At 44.8% G+C, this 23,562-nt stretch overlaps 1 protein-coding gene across 9 annotated transcripts in view; it reads right to left on the bottom strand.

Annotated features, from left to right (window-relative positions):
* The window catches only part of FMNL2 (formin like 2), a 198,791-nt gene extending 181,080 nt beyond the window's left edge, over positions 1-17,711 (bottom strand). For 8 of the 9 annotated variants that reach the window (XM_068949400.1, XM_068949399.1, XM_068949398.1 and 5 more), the window contains exon 1: positions 17,457-17,663. In XM_068949400.1, the coding sequence (XP_068805501.1) occupies positions 17,457-17,573 (117 nt within the window). In that variant the 5' untranslated portion in view covers positions 17,574-17,663. Of the gene's footprint in view, positions 1-17,456 lie in introns of all 9 variants that reach the window. The other variant, XM_068949401.1, reaches the window with a different exon arrangement.
* Between the last annotated feature and the right edge of the window lie 5,851 nt (positions 17,712-23,562).

Raw genomic sequence — 23,562 nt, 5'->3', positions numbered from 1 at the left:
ATAACAGATCACATCATCTATCACAGGACATGTCTTCAACTGACAGACAAGATAAAGTATCAGTAAAGACGCTATTAAATGCTACTTCCCTAAACTGTGGTATCCCCTGAAGAGGAGTATTGCTTTCAACACCAGTGCTAGATTTGTGTGTAACTCAGAGTACTGCAGCAGGGGAGACCTGTTTAAGCAAGTCACGGGCTGATGTTAAGCGTGGCTGCGGAAAGCAGTGTACAAAGAGCCAGCCTACTGGCTGCAGGGAGCGCGCTGCAGCTTTACAAGTGCTCCACCTACTACAACTGCAAAGGACACATCCTGAATTTGGCCAAGATGACAAGGTTTTTTAGCATAGCAGATGACAGGTCCTACTGCTCAGGGGGGCCTTTTTGCATTCTGGGTCGTTTGCTCACAAAAACCCTTTCCATCCCCTTTTTAAGCTTTCTGATGATGATGGGTTTTTATTAAATGTTGTCAGATTGTTTGCTACTGAACAAACACGCAGTATGCAAGATCCCCGCCTCCAGCTTATCCATCATCTGCACACATAAACAAGACAGAAACAGCACAGTTCAGCCTCCTACTAACACAAAAAAAAAATTAAACTGTGTTCCCTAAGTATACTCACTCATGGCCTATTAATATGTCTTCAGCCACATTCCCTCCCACAGAGTGAGAAATGCCTTGACTTAATTCAGTGGGAGACAGAGCAAGCTGTTCTCTTTAAGAAGCTCAAAACACTTGGGAAAACCAGCTGGGGCGTTAGTTGTTCAGTCAAGTGTGAAGCATCCTGTTATGTAAAACTATGCTTGCAGTGAAGTTAAGATGCCCTTCACTTCTCAAAGAAGCATTAAAAGCACCCGCTCACAGCCTAACTCCTCCCAACTTTTCCATGCAAGGATACAAAATTTCCTACGGCCCTGCATGGATCCACGAACAACGCACAGCAACCCAAAGCCAACGGTGTGCTTAGGCCAGTGCTAACAGAAGCATGAGAAATGCCTGTAAGGTTCCCCCACAGATAATGATACTTTCAACTGCCCTCAGAGCACTCCCCGGCCTGTCCTGCCCTTCAGGCCTGGCTGCCGTCCAGGGACTCCACCTGGGGCCAGCACACCAGCCAATGGTGGCTGAAGGCACTACTTGGTATCTGAAAGGTGTCACATAATAAAACTCCTGGACTGCAATATGCAAATACAAAGATGTTCTTTTAAGATCTCAGTTTATTTTAGAAAGCCTTTGCCCTGTATTAGTAGCTAACACAGCAGTAACAGAGAGGCAAACATCACCTCAGCTGAGGACCAAATTTCACTCTCAGATGTGCACAACTTCTGAGAAGTCACTGTAGAAGAGGCCTGTACACACGTATCTGAGGATAGACTCTGGCTAGAAAAATCCATGCATCTACTGAACTGCTTTATTCTAATGACTATCTAAAGCACATATTATTATAGCACACTGAGATGCTGCCATAGCATCTAGGTCCGATTCTCCCCCCGTGAGGAGGGTGGAAGTTTCAAACTGAAGATCACTAATCAGGAGGGCAAGAAAAAAACTGAAAATTTCTCTTAAACGAAAGACTGGGGAGCAGCTCAGAGCCAGGCTCCTGGCACCTTGAGTAAGTAGCAATAACATAAACCAAAATTAGGTCATTACTAAATGTTGGAGAGTCAGTGTATACAACTGGTAAAGAGAAATGGCAGATGTGCCCATGGATGTGATATAACAAAGCACAAGGTCAACCGCACTAAAAGCTTAGCAGGATAAGAGTGGTCATATTCAAGGCCTTAATCAGTGTTTTGGCTACATGGCCTTTACAATTCAGCAAAAAAACTCCCCATTTTTCACTAGTATCTTTATGAGAAAAGTTCTAGCAGCAATAAACAGCAAGTACTTCCAATTCATCAAAGCTTTAAAACACAGCTCTGTTGAGAGATATTAACTCTTCTGGGAAGAGCTGCCCACAACTCCTAAACCGACCATTTCTGAAAACAAAATAAATCCAAACAGGGATTTTTTCCAGCATTCAGAGGAGGAGGTTTTCTCCTTACATGTCTTTTCTGTTGAATACATTTTGGCATAGCAATAGCAGCTGGGAGAATTTACTCAAACAAGCTTGTAGAATAATCTTAAAAACATTACAACAGGTGTTCTTTTTTGTATTTAACTGCAGGCACCTCTCCATGCTTATTTATGCATATTGCCTGGGAAGATCTGGGTTTCAATAGGAGAATTGTGATTTGCCCTAGAAACAGCAAGAATTTGTTGTTCTATATGGCTTCTTGCACCTCAAGGATCACCATGTTCTCTGAGCACCAAAGAGAAATCTGGTTTTAACAGACAATTTACTGAATGCCTTACAAATGTATAGACAGCTACATATAGTATATGGTTAATTTTCTCTCCACTTACTAAACAGAAGGGATCATTTACCTTTAATAAAGATTTTCATCAGAAATAATGTTAGCATAAACTAAAAAAGGGAGCTTTCAGCTATATAAAACTCCTTTTCCCCTTCAGCTCTATAATCTTTTGCCTCTTCAAACCAACAAAGAATTTACTGCTAGAGGAGAACTTAGTGCCTACACAATTTTTGCCTCACTCGTGTTTGTAGATATCTGAGTTCCTCAGCTCAACTGAAAATCCAGTAGGCTCATGATACAGCAGTAATTACAAATGGTCATCAGTGTATCTGAGGATACATGAGCTGCATCAGCATGTGAAAACTGCCAGCTGGTTTTCCTGCCCTGTTCTGTGAAACAATTTATTCATTTGCATCACACTTGCTGATGAAGGATCCTCCTTGCTGAACATGGAAGGACTCAGCTCAAGTAAACTCTTGCACAATTTCTTCTATATTTTAATTGAAGTGCTTAATCTTCTGCCAAAATCCTTCTCAAATGCCGAGAAAGCCCACCTGCACACTGGTCTGAATTAGACGGTTTGGATTCAGAGTGGAAATTCAGATTTCACAGAATCACAGAACGGTTGAGGTTGGAAGGGACCTCTGGAGATCATCTAGTCCAACCCCCCTGCTCCAGCAGGGTCACCTACAGCACATTGCCCAGGATCACGTCCAGGCAGGTTTTGAATATCTCCAGCAAAGGAGACTCCACAATCTCTCTGGGCAACCTGTTCCAGTGCTCTGTCACCCTCACAGGAAAGAGGGTTTTCCTCAGGTTCAGGAAGAACTTCCTGTGGTTGAGTTTCTGCCCGTTGCCTCTTGTCCTGTCACTGGGCACCATGGAAAAGAGTCTAGCTCCATCCTCTTGACAGCCCCCCTTCAGATACTTGTACACATTGATGAGATCGCCTCTCAGTCTTCTCTTCTCCAGGCTCAACAGGCCCAACTCTCTGACCCTTTCTGCATAGGAGAGATGCTCCAGTCCCTTCATCATCTGTGTAGCCCTCTGCTGGACTCTCTGCAGTAGTGCCATGTCTCTCTTGGACTGGGGAGCCCAGAACTGGACACAGTACTCCAGGTGAGGCCTCACCAGGGCTGAGTAGAGGGGCAGGATCACCTCCCTCGACCTGCTGGCAACACTCTTCCTAATGCAACCCAGGATACCGTTGGCCTTCTTGACCACAAGGGCACGTTAATTCATTTTGCACAGCAAACATGCTGAAAGAAAACACTGTTGAGTATCTACTCCAGGTATTCCAGATTTTTATATAAAAGGATTATTTTGAATTAAAATAGAAAGCACTTGCCCCCAGTGTTTTGTGTTACTACACACCTTTCAGCTGCTGAGACATCTCTATATTGAGGAAGAAACTTGTCTTTCTTCTACTGATAGAAAATGCAGAATTAATTTCTAAGTCAAGATGGTTCTTCAGGCCCTCACTGACTCTTTTCACCATCTTTTTTTTTCCCCTAAAACAATATCCACCATAGCTGTGATACTGCCTTTACTTCTCCAAAAGAGAGGTCTTCTCGTTGGCATTGGTGAGCACCACTCCACAGGACGCGCCAAATAGACTGCAGTGCTAATCGCCTTTTTCAGAGTGAAGCACCTGCAGTGTTCTGCATATGAAGATAATCTCTTCCACCTTCATTTGGACTCCCAAGCCAGTCGTCTTTGACATACGCCTTGCAGTCATCAAAAACCTGTGTTTCAACTCATACATGCGTGTGTATACGCAGAGGGACCCACCTCACCTCCAGAACACAACAGTAGAAAATTAAAGACAGGAACAGAAAACAAAAAGCAAACAAAACCATAAGAGAAGATAAAATGAGATTTTTAAATACATCCAAGAGAAAAGACGCCCTAAAACGCCACGAAATAAACAAACTAAAATACTGCTTTTCAACTTCTGTATAACTGAGCTACACAAATGAAAGACTAAATGAAAGCCCACAGATCTGCAAAGGTGGCTCCACAGAGCCAAATGCCAGCTGCCACGTTCCAAATCACCAGGCAAGCTGGCGAGAAACATAACGGTCTTCCCCAATGTCAGACACATGTTCCCAGGAGGAGGCAGCGAAGATTTCCATTTTATTTCCTCCCCGATTATAGCAAATGCTAGGAACTTAAGAGACATTGTTCCTATTCTCTGTTCTGTTGCTCAGTTTTCCAGGGCTCATAGCAGTTCCTTTTCCAAAAGATAATGATAACTCTCATTCCGTGTCTTCCTACCGGAGCGCTGCAAGGCTTGTAAAAGATTACCAGATGTAAAATGCTGCAAGTACAAAAGTTTTCCTTTTATTTTTCCAGAAAGAATATTGTATATTTACCACAAGTATTACACTTAGACCTTCATTTAAGTGATCAAGAGAAGAACAGGCATTCACATTTGCAGCTCTGAAATGGAACAGAATTGCATTTTGACAGATACATTTCCACTTTAATATACATTGATAGAGGATCACTGAGAAAATATGACAACTCCTAGACAATTTAAGAAGCTGCAATTTTTAGAGAGCAAGACTCAAAGATTCAGAGTTATCCCTAAGTTAGATATGATCACGAAAGGATTAAAGTTATTGCCAAACACTTCCTTGGGCATCAAGCACCCCTTACACAAATGTAATGAAAGCTAATCTACAAACAAATGTCTTTTGTAGAGGTGGAATGCCAAACAACCTCATAGTCCTCAAAACTATGATTACATTGTGCGTGATTTGTGTAAGGTCAGTTTCTCCCAAAAATATTCACCTTGTTCAAACGGCATCCTTACCATTAACTCCCCAATAAAACTCTGTATACCCTATTTCACTTGGATTCTTGTTAACGTGCCTGCCTATGAAGGTGGAACACAATTATTTAGATTTGCACTACTAGGCTTATTATGTCTGAGAGAAGAAACAAATACAATGTTCATCTAACATATCTGTGAGAATGCACAGACACACAGAGACTCTCATATATGCATGCAACATCAAAGCTCCAATTCGGCCACACGTTAAGTTAAATATTTGTGATAGTTAATTTATTTGATCTTCTGTATTTGCAAGGTTCACAACGCTGGGCAGAAAAGCCTTTGAAGTACTCCCAAGCACACTAAATTATTGGAAACATTTGTCAGAAAACTGCTGTATAAACTATGCCAAACTTTATCTCCATTGTTTTACAGACCCTTTCAATAACAGTGCCACCTAATTCTGCCATAACTGCCTGGTTCAAAACTAACAGAGGTATACGTGTGTTATTCATTTGCTTTTCTTAGATTAAAAGGAAGAAAAGAGTCAGAATAGAGACATGCCAGAACATTAGATGGATGAACAACCAGAATTTCTGGATTTAACAATTTGCTTCTTCATGTTAATTACTGGCTTCTGAAAGACTTCAGAAACTTTGCCAATTTGTGCAACCCTCTATTCTTTGCTTTTGGCCTGAACTAGACAGTCATTACACAGACAAACAAGTAACAGATGTACAAATCTATAGTCTTCCCAAGCCTTTTATAGTAAAGTGACTTATGACCAGATAATACATATTTTAGAAAAAACCTAAAAAACAAAAAACACTAATTCTTGTATTTTAAAATGTCTCCCACAATGGCCACTCACTGAAAAACTAAGACTTTTTCATATGCCCCCGGGAGCCTCAAGGATCTTCTGTGGAAGCATCTCTGCCCTCTCCTAACACCTGCTTGGGGGAAAGCAGCCAGAAAAGGCCACAAAAGCACAGAAGACAAGGGCTTCCACTTCCATCATCTGGCAACGCTGAAGCAGAAGTGGAAGCCCCCCTTGCCGCGGGGGTTTGAGAATCAGGGTACAATCATTTGTGTCTGCCACACAAGGACACGATTCCTAAAAGGGCAGGAGGCCTGGTTAACATTACTCTCTCCAAGCTCTTCAGGCAACATAACAGGAAAAAGCGCACCTCCTGGGGTCTTTCCTGGGGATCCTGCTGACGAGGGAGCTCTCTCTAGAGCACAGCATAGGTGGTGCTGGCTTCAACTCCGTCACCTCCACCGCAGTCTGGCAACAGTGGCTGGAGCACCCACCTTACTTTCAAGAAAAGCAGGCAGGTATATCAGAATCGAAACCAGCAGTATCTTTCCTTTGGCTAACAGCAGTATTAAGGGCCTCTCTTGCTAACCTGTGCTAACCCATGACAATTTCTTCTACCCATGCAACATTACAGTGGAGCTGGTAAAGCTGCAGTCCTGGTAGACTTTGCGCTTCTCTCCTGACTGACTCACACCTCACTTCCAGATACAAGCGCAAGTATGACAGTGACGGCATGCATTTGAGCATACATGTGCAGAACAGGAACACACGATAGCACCGAAACATCTCCTGGAGCAAAAGACCACAGATGCCTGGTATAAACCTTCAGGTTGCCCGTTTCTTTTCCTCTCTACCAGCTTTTCCTGTGGAATTGCATGAAAGAAGGGAATAATATTTGCTGGTGTTTCTTGAGGCTCTGCCCGAGCCAGCTGAGTCCTGTCCTGCTCTAATTACACCCCACAGCCAATGCAACGATGACAGCTACAGTAGAAGAGAAGACTAACAGGGAAGCCTTTGCATCTGGTGCGCTGAACGCTCCCAGCACACTGCAGCACAGTTCCCAAGGCTGCAGGGGCAGGACGGTTCCCAGGGCAAACGGGTGCAGGATGCTCACGCTGAGGTGTCCCCAGCTGCCTCTCTATAGTGATTCCAATGTTTCAGCTGGAAAATGGTCGGGAATGTTTCCAGCTCACAATCAAGCACGTACATTTTTCTCTTAACACAGTTGCTCTCAAGAGTCGCAATGCAGAGTCTTGGAGGTCCACACATCGCACAGCATTCATCTGAAGACCATTTATTTCCAAAACAATATGACTATTATGTTGCTTTATGAATATCCCCCTCCAAATATATGTTTAAAGATGAACATTTACAGAAGACAAACACTCGTTTTATTAGCGATCCCACGGCAAACTGAAAACCAACACATATCTAATTTCTACAGTATGTTAGTTACAACAGAATATAGGCAAACGATCCATTATCCAAGTCTTTATGCAATGAAATATTTTAGAAAGCCAGTAAGGCACTATTTAAGGAACAGAAAATGCGTAGGCCAAATTAATGCTTATATTTTCAAATATATCAGTACATAATGCTGTGTATTCTGAGTTATTAAAACTACAGAGCAGATGATCAAGGTCAAAATAATCACTGTAATTAAAATTATATTCAATTAAAACAGATCAGCACATCATGTAGCTTCTACCACCAACAGATCTAGGAACGTCGTGCAGAAGTAAAAGTCTCCTGCTAGGAACACAGAGCTTTCCAGTGAGACTGCTATGTGAATTAAGATCTCAGTCCTTCAGTTTCTACAGATGCGATCAAATAAGGTCCAAAAGCAAAAAAAACTGCTCATTTTTCTATGCTGACCTTTCACAACTGAAATTGGCAGGATTTGAGACAAGGGAAATTACTTCTTTTTCAAGCTATACAGCCAAAAGCATTTTTACCTGCCTAGTAGGCTCAGGCCTTTATCTACAATGATGCTGGAGCTCTCAGTGTAATGCACTTATCTATAATTTTTTCTACTATATTTAATAGCTTGTTAAGTGCTCAAGACTTGGACTTCCTTTTTTTTAATAGAATTATAAATCAAAAGGAATGAGTTGGTGTCACTTATTTCCCATACCAAATTACCAAATGGACTTTTCCAAACAAAGACGAAAACAAACAATAATTCAACTCCGTTTGTCTAAAATTTGACTACACATTGTTCGCTGCAGAAGTCTTACAACAGCTATAGCAGCTGCTTTACAATCTTTACTTTGAAGTATGTTTCAAATCATTCCTCTCAGAAAAGGGAACATTCAGTTTTTCTTCTCAGTTAATTTTAATCTTTATAATTTAATTTTCTTTGGTACCTAGAAAATTATTTATCGCTATTATTATATTTTGCTTAGCAGTGACAAAACACTCCATAATATTCTCCCAATTCCATGAAGAGGCACGCTCTGTGTGCGCACTTAAGGGAACAAACTGTCATCCTGAAAAGCATATCTGAAACAGCTGTGTCTTTCATTGTCACATATAACTGTTAAGAATACAGTACCTGGAAAAAATCAGAAAAAACAATTGCTTCTCTTGCTGTTTTCTTTATGGCTTCCTGCATTGGAAAGTGTTTTGATCCTGATCATAATATGCTTAATTCAAGCTTATGAGACAGCCCAGATGCTTAAAAATAAGCCAGTGCTTAAGAGTGGTGCTGATTTAGCATGTTTTGCATAATTCATTTCATTGTGCTGTGGAGAGCTCTTTAGCTCTTGTTTCATGCAAGGCCGTGATGACAGTTCATGCACATGCTCCTCCACAGCTTCCTCCAGAGCTCGGCATTAGCCCTCCTTGCCCAATGATTTCAAACTAAGTAAGTAGGAGGTGTGTAGATGGGGATGACAGGGAGATGACTGCATGTTGATGTTACTTCCAAGCCCATTTCACTGTTTCTCCTGGAAGAACATGCTTGTAAACTACAAGCAGAACAAAGAACTTTTAAAATTTAAAATGATTTTAAATTTTCAGTTTCTACTATCTAAGAATGCTCTGTTTAAGAACACTCGGTTAGAAACTTGATTTTAAATGAGCTTTAAAAAAAAAAAAAGTCAAGTTGATGATGTCCCTTCAGTACGAAGCCTCACATTTGCTTTCACACAAGCCTTCTCATTGACATCTGCCACATACCTCCCCACAAATGCCAGGGCACACCAGCCTCTACCAGTGAACAACGGCATAAATGGCAATAAACCTTAACAAGTGATGTTATTAACTTCTAGCTACAACTTGTATCGAAGTTGCTGCATAAATGAAAAGGTCTATTTAACCTCCTCATGTTACAAGTCAGCATTAGCCAAGAGTGCTGGCATGGGACCATTTCATCCCAACAGAAGTAGTAATAGTACCACTGTAGCAAAAACCTGCCTAATTACTGCCTCATTAGAGCCTTCCGGGCCACCTCTAGCTTATATTCATACTCAAAAAGCTGCTTCTCAAAAGTAAGCATTACACAATGCAGGAAGACCACTAGCTGGGTCAGAAAAGCAAAGCTATTTTATCATTAAACCAATCACAGGGATTTCTTGTTTCTAAAAACGGACAGGAGATCGCATTCATTCTCATGTTTCTGAAATTGAGTTGTAAGAAGCAACTAACAACACTGGAAAATGAGCAGAAATTACAAAAGTAAAAATATCATCCTAGAGAGTTTGGGGGGAAAAGGCAAGAGTTGGCACTGAGAAGAGTTAAGTTTTCCTTTTAGTAAAGTCCCAATATCCAACAGGAGATCACAAAGTGAAGGAAAGAGCTTGGTTTCACTTTAAGATGTATTCAAAGCTACAAATAAAAAGGGGAAAAAAAACAAACAATTCCTTGTGGGTCATTCACTATCTGAGATTAAGAACCAATAGACTAACATGACAGATCTAAATTTTCTTCTTGAACAGACTGATGAAATCGTCGTTTTATCCAGTAGGTGCAGGCCTCAACTGAGAGCAACAAATTGCCAGGACACTGTTAAAACCAGATCTGGTGTTGATCTGAGACAACACAAAAGACTCGTCTCTTTTGGAACTGTAAGAGGCACATGGCATCCAAACCACACTGTGGAAAAAATATTCCCCTTTTTTCTTTTAAATAGCCATATAAGCAAAAACAGGGGTTGATAATTAGTGCGCACACCTTTAGATAGCTGTTTTATTTTAAAAAGGATTTGGACTCCTTACAAAGTTTCTTGACTAATTTACAACCTTTAGAGAACAAAGCAAAAATATAATAAAAATAAGAAGTACTGCTGAAATCTGAATTACCTGGGGCTCTTTTGAAGGGACATGTGGGGGAGTTCTAGAATTTTTGTTTGATTTTGTGTTTTTCCTGGGTTTTGGTATTCAAAAAAATTGTTTCTGTCGACTTTAATATCTTTTCACATAGCACAAAAAGCTAATTTTTTTTTTTTTTTTAGAAAGACTAAGGGCAAATTCCAGTGAGCCTAAGTTATTTAATTGTGAGTCAAAACACAATTCAACAGCTACTGTTTTATTTAAGACCATCTTGTAAAAATTCAAATATCATTTTGTGTCCTCCTCTTAAATTCCTTCCCAAGTATTATCTATTTTATATAGCATTTTAAAGTGATCGTTCTAATGTCTTGGGACCCAGTCTTGCATAGCCTTGCTTGTGAAGACAAAGAAAATAAAAGTTCTACCTTATGCATGGAGTCAAAGAGGTTGATAAAGATACTTGATAAAGCTTCAATGCACAGGATGCTTTTGCAGGAAGAAAGATGGTTTGCAGCAGACCCTGCTCTTCAGCTTGTTACAGAGCAGAAGGCTAAAAGGTCCTTCTAGACCTTTTAGATACAGCAGACGGACCTATCTAGAAGAATCTATGGGCCCCACCAGCCAAAGCACCAGAAAGGAGAAGTTAGACTATGAAGAGTATCTGGCTCCAGCAAACAGTCATTAGACCACTGGACTAAAAGGAAAGAAAGATCCTGCAAAACCTTACCCACCTGCATAATCCCTACACAGGTACAGGTTAAAAATACAAGGTGCCGAGTCTGAAAGCAGTGGCTTTGTTAGCTCTTAGCACTTTGCAGGAGGAATTCAGCATCTGCTGGCAGTGGAGCCATAACTCACCTATGCAGTAAGAGGGGCAATCAGCCTGCAAGCTACAGGCTAACTTCATGCGACTCATCCTAGACATGGACACAGCCAGCGTAAGGACTGCGCTGTGAAACAGACCCTTCCTCTAAGATAGCGCTCATGGTGACCATTAGAATTTGTGGAAGCAGGCCACTTACATCCATGACGAGGGGCAGCAACCATAAACTAACCCAGGCCAGCTCTGCGGAGAGGCCTCACCTTTCTGCAAAAGCCTGCAGGTCTCCCTTCACCCTCCACACACAGTCGATGCCAGGTCCTCTCCAGAGCCCTGCACAACACAGCAGCTGCAGGGGGGGTAGCAGGGTCTGTGTTGTACAAAACCTGTGAGTGCTTAAAGAAAAAACAGAAGCAGCAATGTTACTCTCTGTGGAAAACATCCTTCACATCCTGTTAGCTTCTTAGACTCACATGTTTCTGGCTCTATTTTTTTTCCCCTCTTATGAAGCTGATTCACCTGTTGTTTTTCAACCTTATACAAAAGCAGAAAGTAATCTGAGAGGAAATATGACTTTATTATGGATTTATACAGTGCACAGCACAAAAAGGATCATAAACCCTAATTGCCATCATTAACATCACTGGTTTTGCAGATTCAGGCTTTAAGGTTTTCATGCCCGTTAGAAATCCCTATGCAAATCACCTCCAGAGTCCAAGCCCCTTTTTCTACTCCAGTACACTGTCAAAATAGATATTTAGGAAGAATGACATGTGATACGCAGATTCTGCACTGTTATGAGGGCATCATACAATAATCCTTTTCATCTGGGTCTTTTTAGAAAAAGCCTATTACTTTCTTTCGGGCTATTCTCAGCTTACTATAGGCATGAACAAGTGACACATGCAGTTTGACAGAATGGGTTCATACCTTTATCATTAAAGCCCAATAAATGAAGATGATTATTTTATATGGAAATATAGTACACAGAGAAAAATGTACACATATACATCAGCTTACCCATTTTTACGCTCTTTCAGGTTTTCAGGGACTGAAATTACCTTTAGGAATGGGACCAACTTACTAGTAGTTAAATATCCAGTGGAGTATTCTTGTATTTCAGACACTCAAAAAAGTGCATTACAGTCTTATAAAATTATTCTACTGCGATATATAGGCAGAAAAACTTTCAAATGCTGTTTACAAGCCAGCTTGACAGAAGTGTCGTCATGGAGTTCTAGTTCACTTTGTAAATTTAACCTATCAGAAATACATTTTCTAACAATGTGATTTACTAGATCATTTCTTCAAGGAAAAGTGTCATTGCTTGAATCGTTTAAATCAGATCTTGAGGAAAGAGCCCAGAGGCAGAAGTCTGTCAGAGATAAGGCCTGAACAAGAAAACATAACAGGTCTTCTCTGTATCTAAATTTTAGAAGTCTTCTTTTCTTGAATGCTGTTCCCCAATCCAATTTAGCATCTCTCAACTTCTGTAGCATTGCTTTCATATATCAGCAAAAACAAGTATTCCTGATATGAGAGTACCGGATCTCAATTCAAATTCATCCCAAGAGAGTTCTGTTAACTTTAGGAATTCGACAAGGAATTCCCTGTCCCTCCAATCCTAGTGAAATGACAAGAACTAAATACTACCTTGCAGATATCTTCTGCGACACTGTCATGCCTTAATGATTTGCAGACACTAAACTGTATATATTATAAAACAATGCATAATATATTTGCTAGTGGATTAGGAAAAAGAATGGAAAACAGCTGGGAAATGTTACAGAGTTTTCATACTAAGCTTTCAAATTCTTCAGCCAAAGACACTCTATAACTCTCTTGACTGGTATGCAAAACAACGCTGCAACAAAATTCACTGTGAAGAGGAAATTCTATGGGAATGGAGAAGTTTTTAATGGCAAGGCCTTAAGTGCACTCAACAGAAGCAGTGCTGATGCCCTGTCTTCCAGGTGACTATCATCACATTAAACTGAGAGTTAGGATGGAGCACAGCAGTGCGGGAAGCAGGAAGGCAGAAACGCTTCCTTCCTCTGCGCTCCTCCTAGACCTTCAGACCTATTCCTCCATCCTACAGAACCGGGCACACAAGCCTCCATTGTAAAATGAAACACCACTTGGTGGGGGTAAGAGGATATTTCCTGTTAACCTCACCACAGATATGTAATCCAGCAGTCAAATTATGTCAATCACAGCTCATTAGGCAACAATTTACCCTGCCAACTCTGTCCTGGCTGCTTCCTCCAAACCATGTGTCATTTGCAAACATGCAACTCTGTTACCGGTTCAGAGAAGGACCACCCAGCTGCAAGAGCTCCTAGCTCCAACTGGAAGCCTAGCTTTTACCCCTGCATCTCCAAATTCTCAATTCGCTGGATCAGCTAGTGGTGCCATAACGTCTATGAACACATACAGTCTGCTTCGTTTGCAACAGCGCCCGCACGCGCCGAACAATGGCTTCCTATTCAATAAATTAGGGTTGGTTACTAGAGTTCATGATTTATGCACGTTTGCCCCATATGTCTGTAAGAGAAAGCCAGAAAAAAACATGACACAGCTGATGAGGAAAAGAGAACATGTTGAGGAACTGACTCGGGCAGGAGGTTCCTACAGACTACGCGCTCAAACGGCTGTGCCTGTGCTGGCAAGCCTAAAACTCAGAAAGACAGCTGTAATCTGGCTGCCAACTGATCCAGCACCCTTTCCTGGCAATTTGGGAACTTGATGGCAGTAACATAGGAACTGTGTTGCCACTTTCCTGGAATTCATACTCTTGCTTAAACCCGAAACCAAGAGAATTGGTTTCAATTCTCCTCCTACCGAAAGGGGAGAAGTTACATCAGTTTGATAAAACGTGCAAAAAAACAACACTTTGCTGAGAAACCTCAATGTCCCTCAGATTAATCCCCACATTTTTCTCTTGTAAGTACCTCCCAAACAAATAAAAGGTCTTTTTGAAACATATGGCCAGATGATCCCTAGTCTTCACTAGCAGAGAGGCAAGTAAAAATCTCAGAGCAACAGAGAACTGAGGGAAGCACATTTACTTCTCCTGTCACAAAAAGAGTACTAGGCAACACAGATTTACATTAAAAGCAGAAAAAACTTCTTCATATGAACAAATTTATATATAGTTATGATTGTTTATACACCATCAAAGTAAGAGTTTGCTGATGACACAGAAAAACCTAAAAAGGATTTGAGAAGATGAACAGACAGGTCCACAAACGTGCACATGCAGAGAGCAAGAGAAAAAACTGCTAAAAGAAAGAGGGAGTCTCCCCCAGCTCGTTCCGACTTGGAGTGACAACAGTTTGGCAGAGAAGAGTTTGTACCACAGAGACGGAGAAAATTCTCTGGTGTTCTTTACCCTAAGGACTGAGAGGTGTGAAGCAGATAGGCTGGGCAGACACATCTGCCTTTACCTCCACCGGGCCCTGTCACGTGCGTGCTCAATGCATCCTCAGTCATGCTGATGGCACTGCTACAGACTGAGGGAACTTAGTAGCACAGTTACATTTGAGACCACTGAAAAAAGTGACCTGGAGCACTTTCCAGGTACTCCTTCATCTCCCTTGATTTATACTCCTCAAATCTCAAGAATGAGGCTAACCAAGGAGGCAGCAAGACGACTACATGTGTTTAAAGTGGACAAACTACTTCATCAGAGGCCTTTTTCAAAACTGAGGCTGTTAACAGTTCAACAAATGCCAGCTGCACCCATGCATCAACTCCACACGGTCCTAGGTGCACCACTGTTCATCCCTCTGATGAAGAGGCCACAGAGCTGTTTGAGAAGATTAGGAGAGTATGTTCAAAGTGGAAAAAACATAAGGATAAAAGTCAGTGTTACGGCACTTATGGTAAAAACTTGACCATCCTGTGCCTTAGCCATGGACATAAGCGTGTTTTAGAGTGCTTGTCTGCGTAAAACAGCATAGTGAGCCACAAGGAGAGAAGAACGAAACTTTTAAGATACTTTCTTGAGGCCACACAGAAGAAATCTTGCCCACATGGCCCCACGGTTTATATATACAAACGGAGACGAACTGTTTAATGCAATGACTGTATACACGCATGTGGCAGCAACTTGACTGAGCAGCACGTTCATCAACTTCAAAAACAGTTTTGGAAAATTCATTAATGGTAAGAAAATCACTACTGCCAGCAAGGCCCTTTAGGATCTCATTGGGGCACTCTATTCAAGGAAGGGTTATTTTAGACTGTTTCCTTAAGACAGCATGTAAAGAAGGTGAGATTTTTTCCTACAAACCTCTTTTTTCATATTCTCGTTTCCTGACAAAACCTCTCTTCCTACAGAAAATACTCTTCCCCCTCCCCCCAGGACTGCCATTCCTTTCTCATTAATCTCTGGGTAGGCCATAGAACAGCAATTCTACGGTCTAACCAGCAGTACTGCCATCTTCCCTCAGAGCTGCAGAGAAAACACAGTAATCACAGCCTTGTAGTTTATTCTTTCATAAACTGGTCAAATGTTTCCTGGAAGCTACAACAAATACCAGCCATCCCTGGCTGGCTTCAAGAAGAGGCTAAAGGCAGTTGTTTTCGTGCTGTTCCAATTGTGGCATTTGAGCCCCATCTTGCAGCTCCTTCTCAAAGGAGCGGACCAGGCATCCAACAGACCATTTTTAGATATGAGCCTGCACCGGCTGCCAGTCCCCAGAGTAAAAGCTATAGGACTGGTCCCTAAACCCTTAATTTAAGTCCATCTTCTAAAAAGAGTTGCTATCTCCTCCTTTCAAGTACTTTAAGAGGAACAAGCCTGTAATTTCTTATCCCAGACGCTTGCATTATATGCGTCTAACACACTCTGTTTTCCAAATGGTGTCCCTTCCTTTTACTGATCTAATTCAACTGGTCCTAATTCAAAAGCACTGTTTTTCTTCTACAGACCGTGCCCGCAGATTAAGTTGGACGTCCTTTTGGTACGGAAAGATGAATTGACTTGATTCTGACCGAAGCACTGCACATAGGGATATCTCCCCTGTCAGTAAAGGGTCTACAGATTTCACCAATAAATGAAGGACAAAAATTAGGCTTTTTCACTATGCCTAATAATCATAACATCTTACCATTTGGTTCATCAGTGGGGGCTCCCAATTGAATAGGCTTATTCTTTTCTTAGACATGATAATCTAATTGGGTCTAACCAGAAATAATCCTAAACACATACCGATTTGACTCGGAGAATCCTCACTCAGCACTAGGAGTATTTCCAGAAGCCAGGGGATTTTGAAATCTAATATCTAGATCTAGATATCTATCTAACATCTATTATGGGAATTACTGTTATAATAGTTAGTATCACTGAGTTTCACATGATGTTACAGTGAACTCAGGGTATGGCGTGCACATGTGTTTTATTCATTCCTCCCCAGCTTCTGTTTTTCACGTAAATATTGTTCAAACGTAAGAACTACATAGAAGAATACATGGATTGTTATAGCCTAGTCAAACTATTTAAACTTCGGAAACAAAACAGGACTTTTGCCCCAAGCACTACTGTACGGTACCAAGAGAAGTACCGCCCTTTCCTTGAAAACTGTCCGAGGAACTTGATTTCTAATCCTGAGTACTTTGTGCTATTCAGGTGAAGGGGAAAAAAATATATATATATATCTATACATATAGATAAATAGATAGGGTATCAAACTCCAACAGAAATGCCTACAGCCAAAACCAGCACAGCGCGCGATAACACGAACGCACGTACATGTCGTTTGTGTGCCTGGCCATATCACGCCTCAGGCAGAGATTCATTGCTTCTTTTCCTTTTCGCTGCAAACCCCCCCAAAACGGACTGAAACGGTCGGGGCCCCTGCCTGCACACACTCCCCCGGGAGACAGGCTCCGCTGTCTAGGAGCCAGGAGAGAGGCAGGGCAGCGGAGAGAGGGGCGAGGGGGGCGGCCCGCGGCCTCGCCGGCTCAGCCCACCGCGCGCTCCGGCCGTCGAAGATCAAACCCCCGGCACCCACCGATGCCGGGAAAAACGTGAGCGCGGGGCAAACCGAGGCAGCTCAAGCGCAACGCGATTCTTTCGGTGACTTCCCAGACAAAGGCTGCTTCTCCTCGGCGGCCACGACAGCCTTCCCCCCCCCTCCCCGCCAGGTGCCCGCCCGCCCGCTCCCCACCGAGCCCCCCCCCCCCCCGCCCGGGCGGCCACGGGGCATTTAAAGGCGGCGGACGAGCGGGCCGGCAGGCAGCGCCGCACCCAAACCCAACTTTCCCCCCCACACACACCTCCCCATTTCCAGGCACTTGGAGGCGTCGTTCCGCCTCCTCCGCCCCCCAACGCGCAGCGGGCCGGGGGGCAGAGGCGCGGACCCGGCAGCGCGGCGGCCGTTGGGGGGCGGCGGGGGCCGGCACTCACCAGGACGACGGCGAAGCGCTCCTCCAGCTCGCCGGGCTCGGGCATGGGCAGCTTGAGGGGCACGCTGTGCGCCCGGAACTCCGTCTGCTGCGCGTCCACGCTCCCCGCGTTGCCCATGGCGGCGGCGGCGGCAGCGGCGGCGGCCGCGACCCTCCGCGCTGCCTGCGCGCTCCGCTCCGCCGCGCCGCCGAGCGAGGCGGGCTGCGCGCCCCGCGGTCGCCCTCTAGCACCGACGGCGCACAGCCGTCATGGCTCGCCGCCCTCGCCCTCCCACCCGGGGCGGGCTCGCTCCGGCACCGCGGCGGCTCCCCCGCATGCCGCCCCGCGGCCGCCGCGGCCCGCACAAAGCCCCGCTCCGCCCGCCTTGCCTCGCCGCGCCCGGCCGCGCCTCCCCTCCCCGCCCCGCGGCCAGATGGGACTCGTAGTCCCGCCGGGGGCCGCCGCGTCCTCGCCGGCGGGAAGGGGCCGCGCCGAGGGGGGGGGGAGGGGCCGCTCGTGAGGGGAGCGCTGCCCCGTGAGGGGGCTGCGCGCGGGGGGAGGGGCCGCGCCTCGAGGGGGCTCCGCACGCGGGCGGGAAAGGGCCGCTCGTGAGGGGAGCGCTACGCCGTGAGGGGGCTGCGCGCGGGGGGAGGAGCGGCCCCGTGAGGGGAGCGCGGCCCCGTGAGGGGGCTGCGCGCGGGGGGAGGAGCGGCCCCGTGAGGGGGCTGCGCGCGGGGGGAGGGGCCGCCCCGCGAGGGGAGCGCGGCCCCGTGAGGGGGCTGCGCGCGGGGGGAGGAGCGGCCCCGTGAGGGGGCTGCGCGCGGGGGGAGGGGCCGCCCCGCGAGGGGAGCGCGGCCCCGTGAGGGGGCTCCGCGCGGGGGGAGGAGCGGCCCCGTGAGGGGAGCGCGGCCCCGTGAGGGGGCTGCGCGCGGGGGGAGGAGCGGCCCCGTGAGGGGGCTGCGCGCGGGGGGAGGGGCCGCCCCGCGAGGGGAGCGCGGCCCCGTGAGGGGGCTGCGCGCGGGGGGAGGAGCGGCCCCGTGAGGGGAGCGCGGCTCCGTGAGGGGGCTCCGCGCGGGGGGAGGGGCCGCCCCGTGAGGGGAGCGCTGCCGTGTGAGGGGGCTCCGCGCGGGGGGAGGAGCGGCCCCCTGAGGGGGCTCCGCGCGCCTCCGCGCCCCCTCAGCGTCCATTTTAGGCGCGCTGGCCGGCAGGGGAGAGACGCCCTGAGCGAGGGCGCAGTTTGGAGGCAGCGCGGGCCCCCCTCTCCCCCGAGTGTTTTGTCTTCGGCGTGTGGGCTACAGGGCGCAGGGACGACGGGAGCAGGGCTTAATTTCTGAACGGATGTCACTGTTTGGGTTAAAAGATGCTGCCTTTGGAGGCTTGCTTGTCTCGAGTCGTTGCCAAGCTTTCTGCCTCGCAGTGCAACTTGCGACAGTGCAACCTCTGTGTAATCACGCAAACCCTCTTTCTCTCAAGCATGTCGAGTTCTCTTTTTCTTCAGATGCTATTTTCCTTTTTTTTTTTTTTAATAATTTCCTGCCAGCTCTCTCCACTACTGTGTTTTAAGTGTTGTGACCGTCAAACCTAGACTTCGTTAACCCTTCAGCCGGGGGAGTTTCTTAGAGGTGGCCCCCTTTTCCCCCATCCTTCTCTGTTACAAACGCCAAACCGAGCGGCACAGTACCGTCCTTGGGTTTTGAGGAAAATCCTGCAACTCAGCGAAAGGTAGTATTGACCCATTTGGTGACTATGCTGCGTTAGTGATTTATATCTGTTTAATTCTCCAGTCTAAGACCTAGTTCTTCTTCTGTGACCCACCTGCCAATCCGTATTCCTCTCTTTTATATTAGCATTCGATTATCCTTCCAAAGAAGAACGATTTTTCACTCAGCTTTCACCTTCGTGATGATACACTTACTGCTATTTCTCCCGCCATTCAACGTTTATTACGTGTCCTGTTACTGCTGTGTGCTGCTTTGCCCCGCTTGGCCTTACAGTGCGTGGGTGCGCACGTGCGTCCCCATGGTGCAGAACACGGTGCCCTCTCAGAATTATAAATAAAATTACAAACATCGTTTAACACTTTCAGTGGTCAGCTATGAAGTTCTGCATTTTGCTGCAGGCTACTTCAGGAAATTCAGTCAAACTCATGAATCAGACTACTCAGTGAGTTACCTCTTACTAATGTTAGCTGGAAGTCAATAGTAAACAGTAGCAATGTCAAACTCATTTCTTCAAAAGCTGTTACAGTCATTCCTTAAAAGTACTGTTTGACTCATATTATTACCAGCACATTCAACAATGGGGTTTTGCCAGATCAATGAATATCTACTAGAGTGATGGAGCGTTTTTGCCTTCGCCTGGTAGGAGATCGTAACGATCCACATGGAGATTAATTTGTAAAAAAAAAAAAAAAATAAGAGAGGCATTACGGTTTAGATAATGAGCATTTTTAAATTTATCTTATCTAGGATAATGATTTTGCTAGAGGCACAACTTTAAAAGCTGCCACAGAAACAATACATCGAAAGTCACGTGCTGCAATATGCATAATCTCCTATTCAAAACTGAAATAAAAGTGAGCATTTCTGCGTATATTCTCTAAAACCACTACTAATTAAATGTGCTCATCCTTTTTTCTCATTACAAGAGACTTTAATGATATATCCACTAATAGGATTGTAAGTGACACATTTTATCCTGACGTACATCTCAACTGGTTACATTGCCCACAGAGTGTGGCAGAATTTGACCCAGAATCATGAATGACATCATTAAATGTGCAAATTTACACTCTGCTAGCGTCAGAGCATGGGATTTAAAAGTGTGGCGCTGTTAGAAATGTTGTTATCCGACGGATAGATCGAAATTTCCTAAGGCTGTTTGGTTAAAAGCCTAAAAATACTTCTGATAGCCTTCATAAAATAAGTTTTAAAACCATAGGCCGTTCTTAGGAGTTAATAACAATGTTATTGTTAGTAATTAAGGAAACACTAATAGATACTTTCCCTGACATCTTCTATCTAAGAGTATCAAAATTCTCTGAAAGATTAATTAGTTAATTAAGCATCACAACACGCCTGTGAGATAATGGAGCATTAGACTATCACAGATAACAGATGAGGGTCAGAGTACAGGGCCGTGGAAGACAGTTTCTAACCATGGATACCTGATTTTTTTAGCAGTAGATCAGCCTGTTTTGTGAAGCAGTCACTGCTCCCAGTACTCGTGCTGCAGAGTAGCAACGTCCTCACCAACAATGGTAAGCAGGTTATTTGCCCTATATTACGTAGGGGAAAGTGAAAGGTGCGAGGTAGCTTTATAAAAGAGGCCTGGGTGTCACTACCGGCTGCCCAGTGACTGTATAGTTCATTGCAAGAATGCTTGATACAGACAGCGGTCACCGAGGCAGGGCAAATCCTCCGTCCACGCTTCTCCACCTCCTCCAGGGAATTCTTCAGGCACCAGACTTTAAGCCACACGTACTGCTTCCCGTTTTCAGGCAGAGTAAGACTTTAACAATAGAATACTTTTGAAATACAGAGATGAGAGAGCAAATAAAGTTTGCCCTTGACAGACATAACATGTAGGCTTGAATCCCATAGGGAAGAGGAGGGAACTGAATGCAGTCTTTTCATCTTGGCTGGAGCTGACCACAGAGTCACTGGGTAATAAGGGGGCAACCAGCAAACTAGCAACTTGCAAAACCAACTAAAGGCCAGCCTCCGTTTTGAAGTTCCTTTGAAGAAGGAAGAAGTTCTTTACCAGGAGAGCACTGCAGCGCTGGAGATGTTATCCGGCGAGGCTGCGGGACTGCTGTCCCTGAAGGTTTCCTGGCCTTGTAGCTGAAGCCACAGCCGATGTGGTCTGACACAACAACCAACAGCAGGTTGGACTGGAGGCCTCTGGAGGGGCTGTCAGGGCTGGGGGTGCCAGCAGGCTCTCGGGACCTCAGGGTTTGGCTGCCTGTGCTCGAGGTCTGCTCTGATGTGGTAAACTTGTAACTTGGGATCAGGCTGCTACAAGATGGACCCAAGAGGCACATCGCCGTGCAAGCTCACGCCTCAGCCTTCACCCGCAACACAGCGCCCAGCCGCTGGCCCGGCACGCTGGCTCGGCTTCCCAGCGTCAGGATGGGTCTGCTTGGCCACCACTGGCTGTGGCTGTGCTGGTTGCTGCTGCCGGCCCGGCCCCACTCACCAGTCCCACAGCTGTCAGAGGAATGGACTGCTCCATGCACTGCGCATGCTTCTGGCTGACAACCAGATGGACTGTTTAAGACATTAATTGCTGAACAAACTATTCATTTATATGAAGCCAAATACTGTACCTCCTCCTCCAGCTGTTTTGTGCACTTTCACATGCTGCATATGCTCTGAGCAGACTGAGTTTCCAGGGGAAATTTTTGGAAAAAATATCACATGGAAGGATTCCTGTGGAGTTCAGGCAGAGATGAACCATGAACTACCCAGGACCAGCAAGGCTGACCCTCTGACAGGCACCCCCCACGCTCCCGAGGATCATCGGCTCCCTCAGAGTGAAGCAGCAATGGGGCTTCTGGGTCTTGCAGTTCTGGGTTTTGCAGATCCATCACTAGGTGCTTCGAGACTGGTTTAGGTTTGCTTTATTTTGTTTTTTAAGTACAGGGAGACTATTAATTACCTAGGACCAGAACAAACTAACTCCGCTATAAAGAGTCCTAGCATTTGCCCAGTCAATAACTCACGCTATGGAGGCACCTCCAGAGCTGCAGCTTTCTGAATGCAGGGGAAAACCTCACAGCATTTTTAAGTCCCTCTAGATGAAAGATGACATTTAGGAGCGGGTAGCCGCCGCTAGCCGCATGTACCTGTGCAAGGTTAGGCTAATTGCAGGTTAAACTGGATTCTTTGGCTTGCACTTAGTCAAGAAGCCAGAGACTGTACTTGAGCCAGTTCAGCTCTAAATCACACTGTAAGGCAATTATTGAGTTCAAAACCAGATTTGCAGAATCTTTAATGAAATTAACAGTCTATACATACAGCGAGTGTTTAACATAAATGTAGCATGCACAAAGGAAAAGGAAATCTTGTAAGAGAACAGCATGATTTTTGAAGTTTGTTGTCTGTATCTGAGATGTCAACGTCTGCAACACACAAATTAGTGTGGTAGCACTGCTGAGTTAAAAAAGCTATTTAGCTGACTCACACTTAAGCCAAGGAAATTATTCTGAGATAAAAAATAATAGGCAAGACCTTAGTTTTTACATTTACTTATTTCAAGTAAATGACCACCCATACTGTGTGTAATTTACGGAGTTCATCCCAGGCATCCGAGCTGTTCATGTTGGATGGTGCTACCGTGGGTGTCACTGTCAAACTGGGGTGAATAGTCAGAGCGGCTCTGAAGGGACTCAGTGCAATGATCACACATGGAATTTTACTGGAGAGTGAAACCAATACTTCTCAGCTTTTACCAAAGCTAATTCTTAGCTCTATTTGTCTCCAAGATCTCCACATTAAAATAGAGCTGGAAGTTCAGGCTATAGGCTTTTTAAAACTCCTTTACGCCAATGTCTATCTGTCTACAGAAGAGAAAATAAAGATCTTTTTATGAACCCACATTTCTCCTAAATGCTCAGCATTTCCAGACAGATCCTGACCTGACATTTCTGTGAAGTTCAGAGGATTTGATTTAATGTTCTTGGAGTTGGAAGGTCAGTGTCAGGCCTTAATAAATAGCTAGACTCTAGCTCAGCAATGGCAAAGGTAGTATTCATTCATAATGAAGATGTAGTGCAACCATAAACTTCATTGTGAGCGCTGAGCGGTATACACTTAAGAAGAGATTATTGATTGCAGCACATTAACAGATAACCTTGCCTAGAAGAATACAGAGGACTTTTTCTGTAATAAATGCAAAAAAAAAAAAAAAAGGAAAAAAAAAGCAGCATTCTGAGAGCATTCTTCTGAAGGGAATCAACTTCTGCAGTGATTTCCTGTTGATGGGAAATAAAAGACTTGACAGATAGTCTTTATCCTGATGCACATCAGCTGTTAGATAGAGAAAAGGAGGTTTCACTTTGGTTTCTCACATTTTACCTAATACAACATATCTCCTAATCTACTTCAGTGGCTGTTAGTCTTGTATT

The sequence above is a fragment of the Struthio camelus genome, chromosome 6 (genome assembly GCF_040807025.1).
Source record: "Struthio camelus isolate bStrCam1 chromosome 6, bStrCam1.hap1, whole genome shotgun sequence".
In the NCBI taxonomy this organism is placed as follows: Eukaryota; Metazoa; Chordata; class Aves; order Struthioniformes; family Struthionidae; genus Struthio; species Struthio camelus.
Note: the sequence above shows the minus strand (reverse complement) of the source record. Positions and strands in the feature narration are given on the sequence as shown.